The sequence below is a fragment of the Henckelia pumila genome, chromosome 3 (assembly GCF_033568475.1).
Source record: "Henckelia pumila isolate YLH828 chromosome 3, ASM3356847v2, whole genome shotgun sequence".
In the NCBI taxonomy this organism is placed as follows: domain Eukaryota; kingdom Viridiplantae; phylum Streptophyta; class Magnoliopsida; order Lamiales; family Gesneriaceae; genus Henckelia; species Henckelia pumila.
In genome coordinates this window covers 48,837,039-48,846,870 of record NC_133122.1, presented here as the reverse complement: position 1 = coordinate 48,846,870, position 9,832 = coordinate 48,837,039, and the positions used below count along the sequence as shown (strand labels likewise).

The window sequence follows — 9,832 nt, the reverse complement described above, 5'->3', positions numbered from 1 at the left end:
GAGAAGCTACCCAAAACGAAAGTGATCCAGTAAAAATATGGAAATATTGTGCAAGAAATAACCTCATGAGAAATTCAAGAGTGATGCTGAATCGATCAGATGACATGAATAAACTCTGTATAAATATGAGAATATCTGGAATAAAAGGGCAGCTTTGAATTCCAATTTCCAAATAATAATAATAATTAGTAATACGAGATCGTGAAATTCTCTCTAACAAGCCTCAAGAATCACCCCATCAAGAAATCTAAAACCTGGGACCATAACATACTGAGAACATGCATAACGAATATTATGAAATTCTTACCCGAAGAAAAATTTTCCTCAACCGCTGAATACAAGCCCTTCACTACAAAAATTTCTCTAGAGTCGTCAAAAGTCAAAACCAGCAGGTAAGAGAAATATCTGATCTTGCCTATGAAACTAATAATAAGTAAATAACTCTATTACGAGATCATCTCATGGGTTATTCACTCGTTTCTGAACAGAAACTCGAGAAATAGATTGGAACAATCAGACAATTCAATGCATGTTTACTGAAGCTGACAAAAGATATTATTATGTACATATGAGACACGAGAGCACCAAACATATCGAGATGAAGAAACTCATGGTCCCTGAAATTGAGTGTGTGATAATTAATACAATCATAACAGTATTTTTGCAAACTATAAGAGTGTCGGTAATTTAGGAATGATACTGAAACAAATGTTTCGCACAAACAAAGATCACTCTAACAGGAGGAAAGACCTTGCAGGATGAATCTTTCCCATCAATTGCGGTCTCCGGTAATGCATCCTTGAGATGGAAACACTAGTCTGCTGTCCAGCTCTGCTCGACAACTTCGCGCACCTTCCTGTTGTATTCACGCTTGTTTTCACTAAACAATCGAGCAGCTTCAGAGTTTGCCGGTGAGTTTGGGTTTGGATCGTAAAGCAATGACTGTAAGAAAAAATTAAATTAAAGATGATGTTTGAATCACCATGTAGAGAAACATGATTCAGCATATCCTTTTTTATGGAGAGATCTGAAACACAACCCATTAGTCCATTCATGCACATTGTTAATTCAGGGAAACTGAGAGGCAACAAGCAACTTTATGTTAATTTTAACCAGGCGAAGTAACAAAAAACTGATAGTTTGTTTAAAATCATTGATTCCTGAACATGATCACGGAAATTCCCAAAGCCCGCGAAATCTATTTTGCAAAAAAAAAAAAATAAAAAGAAGGTAAATGGCCCGTAGGCTGAGTTTCAGACATCAGATGAAGAAATTGAAAACAGAAGCTAGATCATCTATCTTGCTAAGCAAAAGTTTACATCATTATTGAGCATGGGCATAGCTCCAATTGGATATTAACATTCATGTTATTGTAACAATTGAAAAAATTAACTCAACTTCCAGACACCTGCTTGTAGTCAATAAAATCCTACTTTTAGGAGCAAGAATTACAGTAAATATCATAAATTTTATTTCATGTGAAAATCTCAGTGCGAATAATTGATGCCCGGTGACAGAGATAAATATGTCATGCACCACTTTATAAACTTAGGCTGCATTCAGTTGCCTTGATCATGACTGGATTGATTAAAAATCCTACCTATCAAGTATTTAGTTTGAATTCTTCGGCTCACAGAGAATCTATGGGCCCAATGTTAACTACTACTTGTTACTGATTGTCTGCCTATTTTTATTGGAGTGAATTTTTATCCCACAATCTAGTGCGCCCTTCTCCTTCCCCTCCCTTGAAGTTTCCTTAGCAACTACCTTAGCAACCAACCATGATTTGTGAAGGAGAGGAATAGAAGGTGAGAAGATGAGGAATAAAGGGAAGATTAATTAATAAATTAAGAATAGTAAAGAGGTGATTGATGAACAAAGTCTATATGAGATTTCTGTAGTTGGGATTTCTGTAGTTGGGATTTATGAAAACCTAATAAAAGAATGGGATATAGATAAGAGACATGATCTCACTGACAAACATTACATGGTAGTCAATGGTGTGGGTGGTGAAAATTTCATCAAAACTTAAAAAAAAAATTATTTCCGAGGGGTAAACTCGTATATTTCCTAAAAAAATTATGTATCCCTATCTTAATCCATTCAACCAAACACTTTATTTTAGAGCATATCACAACATTATTAATCGGATCACATTTTTTATCGTCCAAACAAACAATCACAGTTATCCCATCACACAAACCAAACTCATCTTTAGTGTACCTGAATAGATGTAAGTATGGCAGCTACATCATATATTGGGCTCCACTGATTTTGCAAGATATCCAAGCATATACTTCCATCTGCATAAACTGATCCACGACAGAAGCGAATGAGAACATGATAAGTGCGTAATGTTTTTTGGTCAATCATTCGGAACAAATTATCAATCATGGTGATTCCATATCATAGCATTGGATTAGTTTAGTCTAGACGTAACTGGTAAGTCACTTTCAGCAACAAAATTTGAAGGCACAAATTTGTATGAAATGTGGGACACAGAAAATCAAAAGGACGCACAAAAGCTAGTGAATTTAAATTTGATAAACAATTCCTAAATTCATTAACAAACCAAAGTTCCATCATGCAGCAACAAAACAAACCGAAGCAGGAAAGACATGCGACATTGAATAAACATAGTGAGGTTAAGTAACCTCCTTCAAATCTACAACACATCTCCACTAAGGAATGTTGTCACCTAAGAACATGGCCCTTGTTGCTGAGGACGTAGATACACGATATACAAAACAGAACTATCAACTATACTACAAGCAAGTTGACCACAATACCCAGGACAGTCAATTAATTGAGATACTAAAGGCATGAAGTTCGGGTAGCATATTGGAGAAATGGCATCACAGCCTACACTAAAAAAAATTAAATAGACCAAAAACGAAAAAGCAACCAAGAAGACCGATGTTAGAACTCGCTGCATGCAGCAGCCACTTCACACAATATTTTTAACAGTGTGCACAGTTTCTTCTTATGCAAGGCATGACTTGATAACTTTTTAACATGTGCTGCATAAATAATCTATTTTAGCTTTTGAGCATTCCAAGGAAAAAATAGCCAGACCAGGAATACACAAATCATGCAAAAAATTTAAAACAAAGCAATAAAAGATAATAGTAACTTACTGTTGGGATGGAACATTCTAGAGACAAACCGCACTGTCGGGGGTTTATTTGGGTAATCCTCCGTGAACTGAAGTGTCAACTTAAACGTACCTAGTAGAAAACAATTTAATGTTGAAACAAAATACAATTAAAAAAATGTTGATAGAACTCTAATCAAGTCTTTTTGTAGAAATGCATTACACAGCGTAAATAACGCACTGGAAAAATGAATGCTCATCTGATATAACACACCATAGGAGGCATGCAAAGTATTTGGATTTGTGTCATTTTAATAAAATGGCATATCTGAATCGAATAGCTTTGGAATGTGAGATCCTTTGCAACTACTATGAGTCTATGACAAAACAAAAACTCCTCACCACCAAATGCAATCTAAGACAACACATCCCCGAAACCCTAAATTTCAAATTTCCAATGAGAAAAAAGAATTGTCAGACTATATGAACTATGATCACAGTTGATGAAGTCAAGTACCATTTGCACGAGCATAAATAACATCATGGCATAAACCTAGGCTCATAAGCAAACTATATAACAAGTATAGACATAAAAATGATCGTATCAGAGCATCGATCATCCACAAATTTTGATGAGGACAAGATTTGGTGATAGAATGTTCCACCTCCATCCCAGGGAGTGTCTTCTGGCCTGCAATTGCAAAAATAATAGTAACGGGTAAGTAAAAAATATGGTAATATCTAAATTGATCTCCAACAAGAAGCAGAAAATTATAACAAGACGCAAAACATACCCAAATATAACAGCATTCCAGAGCATAATGTTGTTATCGTATGGCGCGCCACTGATGCCAGCCGGAGGATCCTGCTGTAACCGCTTGAAATCCCTCATCAACCGCTTCCTTGATGCCGTTGACATCCCGCCGCCTACATTCACCACCAATTAAACATCATAATTTCAATTAAAATGATCTTCCAACATATTCGAATCCAGAGATTTAAGCTTCAGATTTCAAAACATGCGATCAATCAATTCAATCTAAATCTGAACTAGACTCGTTTCCGTTTTCATCTTAAGGCTCCGATTTCTGAATACCACGATTACCTAAACCCTGCCTGATACTACAGTTAAATCACGCAAAAAAAAAACACGACGAAAACGGAACCCGTGGATCCATAGGCGTGAATACGCCGCTTTCCGCACAGGCTCGCGGACAAAAATCGATTCCCATATGAATCAGTCAGTAGAAATTTACCTGGAACTCAGTGCCGCTACTTTGCTTCTCTTTCCTCTCTGAATTCCTGGCTTCCAATTCCGTAGATTGAATTTGTTGCTAGCGTGAGTCTGAGACCCACTAATAAATAGGGGATATTGGCATCTCATTTATAATATAATATTATAATTATAAATATTGATTTTATAATTTATAATATAATTATAATTATAATTATATAAATAATAAATAATTGTTTTTTAAACATTAAATTAAATTAAATAAATAAATAAAATTTATGCGCCTCGAACGCGGGAAATTGTATACAGATTTTTGTAGTTCGCGTCAGATATAAGCCGGTGGAGGATTTACCCAAAGGAATGAAGGATAGTTTGATTTTAGATTAAATATTCGTTTTTTTTTTTACTGATAAATATTAGCTTTTTTTTAAAGAAAAGTAACGGTTATTAATAGTATCTCTCGTTATAATATCAGTCAATCAAGATGAAAAACTCTCACATATCCAAACAAAAGATGTAAATGAGAAACATCAACGTTCGCTAGCAAGTGAGCTACAACATTCGTTTTTTTAATAGATCAAGATTTAAAGTATATTTTTAATTGGTTACTTCTCATATGTGATTCTAAATTGTAAATCAAATTTCTGAAATCATTGATTATAATAGACATGGTTTTTCAATTTATTTTAAATGTATCAAAATTTCGTTTTTATAAAAAATTAATATTATTGAAGCATATCATAAGTCATTGTATTTGAAAGAAAAGTAGGAGGTTATATGAACATCCTACTATATCGTATAAGTATATACCTAATAAAAACTCATTAGTCATTGTCAATATCTGATTGATATGATTCGTGGATTGTCTAACAAAAATAAAATTATAGTTCGATAAATTCAAAGCTAGGATTTTACGATCAATGATGACAAACAAAAACTAAAATATTAGGTTTACCTCGAGACTTTCATTCTGAATTGCCAATTTCTCAGTTTCTCTTTCTCGTTCTTGATCGATATTTGGGGTTTTTTAGGCGTCGTATCAAGGGTCGGGCGATAGCAAAACGCTACCGGAATCGTAGCGAAGTTAAGCCTAGAGTTTGGGGTCATCGCTATCAGTTTGCCAATGTAGATATCGGTGACCTGACACGAGTCCACGTATCCAAGCATCCACTACACGTAGGGTGAGCGTCCTACTATCCACTACCTCAAGGGTATAAGCTCAATATGCTAATGCATGAAGCATATTATCATGACAGGTAATATGCAGATAAAATTATGTCATATAAACAATGCAACATATAATACATGCATGCTCAGTTTGGATATCTCGAACAGTACTTTCTTACCTTAATTCTATCATACAGACTACACTAGCTCTATGGTCCAAACCTATAATCATGAGATTACTATATCACTAAACAATATCTAAAAGTTTTAACTAAGCTAATAGATACTCCCAAACTATTTATGAGATCTCGGTAATACCTCCGTCTGTCGTCAGCCTTTTGATGACGATAACCCCAAAACTTGGGCATAACTCCGCTACGACTCCGGAGACGCCTTGCCAAGACCCACCCCTTGATAAAGAAGGCCGGAAACCCTCAAGACTACACAGAACATGAGAGAGATGAAGAGGAATTTGTAAAGCCACGAAATTATATTAATTGAGTTTAATTGAGATAATCGAAGATTACAGAATTCAAGAGTCGACTTGATTTTGATCAGAGTCTATTTTGTAATTTTTGGAAATTTCAGGGACTAAAATGCAAATTTGAGTTTTTATATAATATATTGGCACCTTTGACTCTTCTTCATTCCCTTCCATCACCTCCAACACGCCATCCACCATTTTTGAAGAGAGAAACGTGATTTCAAGCTTTTCTTCTTCGGTTTCCGGTCGATCCGTCCGGTAAAATTTTAATCCGAAGTCAGTTTAACGATCCCGGTAGCGAGAGATTCGTTTTATCGTAAGTATTTTATCGATCTAGTATACTTCGATTTTGGAATGTTGTCAGAATTTGTTTAAATTTGGATATGTTGTTCTTGAGCTAAGATATACCATATATTTGAAGTCGAATCAGAAAAAGAGCGTCGTTCGGATTTGTTATGATTTTCGGAAGCATAATTTGAAAAAGTGGATTTTGAGATGTGTTGGATTTGAATTGTTATTGTTGTTTTAGCATTTGTTTGAGTTGTTTGCAATGTTGTACTGTTGTCTGTGTTTCCGATTTGATCAGTTTATAGTCGTTATGTCGCCGATTTGAGTTTTGGGATTTTGAACCGTTTGAATTGTTGAACTTTGGCTATTGGTTTTATTCGTCGTTGTTGATCTTCTTTTTCCTCCGCACAGATTCATTTGAAGTCTGTTGAGCCTAGAGTTAGCAGAAGACAATCGTCGAAGAGTTGGACGAAGAGCGGTAAAGAGTTTACCTCGAGCGTTGTTGTTGTTTAAGTTGTATAGATTTTGATATAATCTCTTATTGTAGCTTATTCAAAGTTGGAGCTAGTTGAATCGAAAGTTACAAGCAGACATCGTTTTAGCGAGATAGCACACTCAAAACAGTTGGTTCTTGAGTTTCCCTTAAAATCACATACTTACATCAATACTTGTTCTAAAATGAGAAACTTGTATTTTGTTGTTTGAACTTTTGTTATATGGCTTAATGCTTTACGTTTTTCTTATGCATTCATCCTAAATCTTTGATTTTCAGCGGGATGTACGCCATTTTTGTTAGACGATTTGAGGGCTATAATCGAGTGGCATGGGTGTAGAAATTCACATAGTGTCAGCATACTCTTTGTAGTCGCACCAAAGTCTAGAGGATGGAGATACGTGGCACCACCTCGATCGGGAGAGTCGGTGAGTTGTTACGTGATCTCATCCTCGGGATCCCAAAAGCATAGCAACAATTCCTTGATTATCAGAGTTGATATTTCTGATTTAAAGACATGAATTTCATTCGTATTAACATTGAATGTGTTGTCTTTGTATCATGCTATTGATATATTACTTGTTATTGAATGTTATGTTGTTTTTACTGAGAATATCATTCTCACCGAAGTTATCCGGCTGTTGCTTTGTTTTGTATGTGTACTTGACAACAGGTGGGACAAGATCGAGTCAGAGAAGGCTTGGTTAGCTTCGAGATCAAGGAATAGAAGTGAGACTCTGTTTAGAAGTCGAACAACATGTCAATCTAGTTTATATTTTCGAAGCATGTATAGACTCAAACTTCGTTGATTATGTCGTATCGATTATGCAAGTATTGAGGTTTGTATGATGTTATTGCATGTATTTTGCACCTCGTTATGCATTGAATGAATTTACGTAGTTGAAGTTCGGTGAGTTATTTCTGAAAATCAGGTTCTGAGCTTTGTTTTCTTTTCAGAACTAGGTCTGCAGCAAGGGGCGCCCCGAGCGGCCAAATTTGGCAGCCCTAGCGCACCCCCTTTTGAGCAAAACAGCAAGTTGCGGTTTTGGCCGCGCCCGAGCGGTAGTTTTACCCAAGCGCGGCACTATTTTAAAAAAAAAATGTATTGTTTTTAATATTGGATCTTGTATGCTTAGTTATTGTTTTACCCGATATTAGATGATTAGAACCGAGGTCTCACAGAATTGGTGCAAAATTCTGAAGTTCGGACCCCCTATTTATATATGAAGATCGAAAGCTCCGAACTTCCGATCAAACGTTATGATCTCCGCATGCATGCCACGTTTCGAACTGCCACGATCGGAAGCTCCGATCCCTAATTTAGAAGTTCCGATCTTATGATGCAGCTATGTGTTCAAACGTCAATGACACATCACAAATGCGCATAGTCTAACTACGATCGGAATCTCCGATCATACTTCAGACGATCTCTCTAGAGCTTTCGAACTCTTTTGCCCCTTCCGAACCCTTTGGACCCTCCGAACTCTACAAAGCATTGGGTTCGAACCTTCCGAACCACCCGAGTCCAAATAAGTCCATTAACCATTTTTGGACATTATGGATCCGACTTCTTGGTACGTTTGATATAATTAAAATTTCTTAATTATGTTTTATTAATTCTAAACATGTTTAACCAAATTAATATCGTGAAATGGGACGGGCTACTACAGTAGGCCTCATGTTGGACGACGTATGCAAGAGTGAGACCCGAGTAGAGGAGCAGCGCCGTCGAGTTTCCGATTATTTTGGTTTAGTCGTTTTCATCTAGGATTGAATTTTATACGCTGAATTTTGATATGATTGTACCTTAACCAGTATTTTAGACCGGTGTTTTCGATTTTGTTTCATATATTCCAGTTTCCACTTATTTATCTGATAATTGATATTTAAGATTTAATTGCATGCTTAGATTTTGAATTAGTAGATGATTTCAGAGCGGGTCACTACAATTTTGATATGTGATTTTTTTTAATACAAAATATAATAGCAAACGTCAATGACACGTCACAAATATGCATGGTCTAACTACGATCGAAAGCTCCGATCATACGTTGGACGTTCCGATCTCTCCAGAGCTTCCAAACTCTTTCGCCCCTCCTGAACCCTTCGGACCCTTCGAACTCTACAAAGCATTGGGTTCGAACCTTATGAACCACCCGAGCTCAAATAAGCCCATTAACCATTTTTGGACATTTTGGATTTGATTTCTTGGTCTGTTTGATATAATTAAAATTCCTTAATCATGTTTTATTAATTCAAAACATGTTTAACCAAATTAATCTCGTAAAATGGGACCGGGCTACTACAGTAGACCTCATGGTGGATGACGCAGGAAAGAGTGAGCTCCGAGTAGAGAAGCAGTGCCGTCGAGTTTCCGATTATTTTGGTTTATTTGTTTTTATCTAGGATTGTATTTGATACACTGAATTTTGATATGGTTGTACCTTAACTAGTATTTTAGATCGGTGTTTTCGATTTGAGTTTCATATATTCCAGTTTTCGATGATTTATCTGATAATTGATATTTAAGATTTTGCATGCTTAGATTTTGAATTAGTAGATGATTTTAGAGCGGGTCACTATAATTTGGATATGTAATTTTTGTATACAAAATATAATAGCTAACATCAAAATTTGACATGTTTGTTTGATCGTGACATTTATTATTTGTTATTGTATAACATTGTTAATATATATTTTTTTCAATTCCAAATACTAACAGTGTGTTTGGAATTACGGATTTACATTGAATTTAGTGGGATTTGAAATTGAAAATACCGTTTTAGAGTTTGACAAATTGAGATTTTAAAACGGGATTGATATTTGATGGGATTTTATGAGATTTCATTTAACTAAGAGTGCGTTTGATTAAACTTATTATAAACATCTTATAAGCGCTAAAAGCTTATAAGTTGTTTTAGGAGCTTATAAGCTCTTAGGTCTTATTTTAAAAATAAGATGTTAAAGTGTTTGTATGAAATTATTTTAAATAACTTAAAGATGTTAATGTGTTTGATATTACAAGATATTTTTATCGTTGAAATTACCAAAAAATGTATAATACTATGAAAG

At 35.3% G+C, this 9,832-nt stretch overlaps 1 protein-coding gene across 1 annotated transcript; it reads right to left on the bottom strand.

Moving 5' to 3' along the window:
- Window positions 1-593: 593 nt before the first annotated feature.
- On the bottom strand, window positions 594-4,458 carry LOC140887607 (ubiquitin-conjugating enzyme E2 2-like). Its single transcript, XM_073294970.1, has 6 exons — window positions 4,351-4,458; window positions 3,889-4,021; window positions 3,760-3,785; window positions 3,138-3,227; window positions 2,224-2,312; window positions 594-942 (listed from the first exon to the last, which is right to left on the bottom strand). The coding sequence occupies exons 2-6, from the start codon at window positions 4,011-4,013 to the stop codon at window positions 814-816; spliced, it is 459 nt and encodes a 152-aa protein (XP_073151071.1). The 5' UTR covers window positions 4,014-4,021; window positions 4,351-4,458; the 3' UTR covers window positions 594-813.
- Between the last annotated feature and the right edge of the window lie 5,374 nt (window positions 4,459-9,832).

Bases quoted from the DNA above. Each gene is read 5' to 3' on its own strand.
- LOC140887607 (XM_073294970.1), bottom strand. From the start codon at position 4,013: ATGTCAACGGCATCAAGGAAGCGGTTGATGAGGGATTTCAAGCGGTTA. The intron at 3,228-3,759 runs GTGGAACATTCT...GTTTTCTACTAG, and splicing joins AGACACTCCCTGGGATGGAG to GTACGTTTAAGTTGACACTT. The intron at 2,313-3,137 runs GTAAGTTACTAT...GTCGTGGATCAG, and splicing joins TAGAATGTTCCATCCCAACA to TTTATGCAGATGGAAGTATA.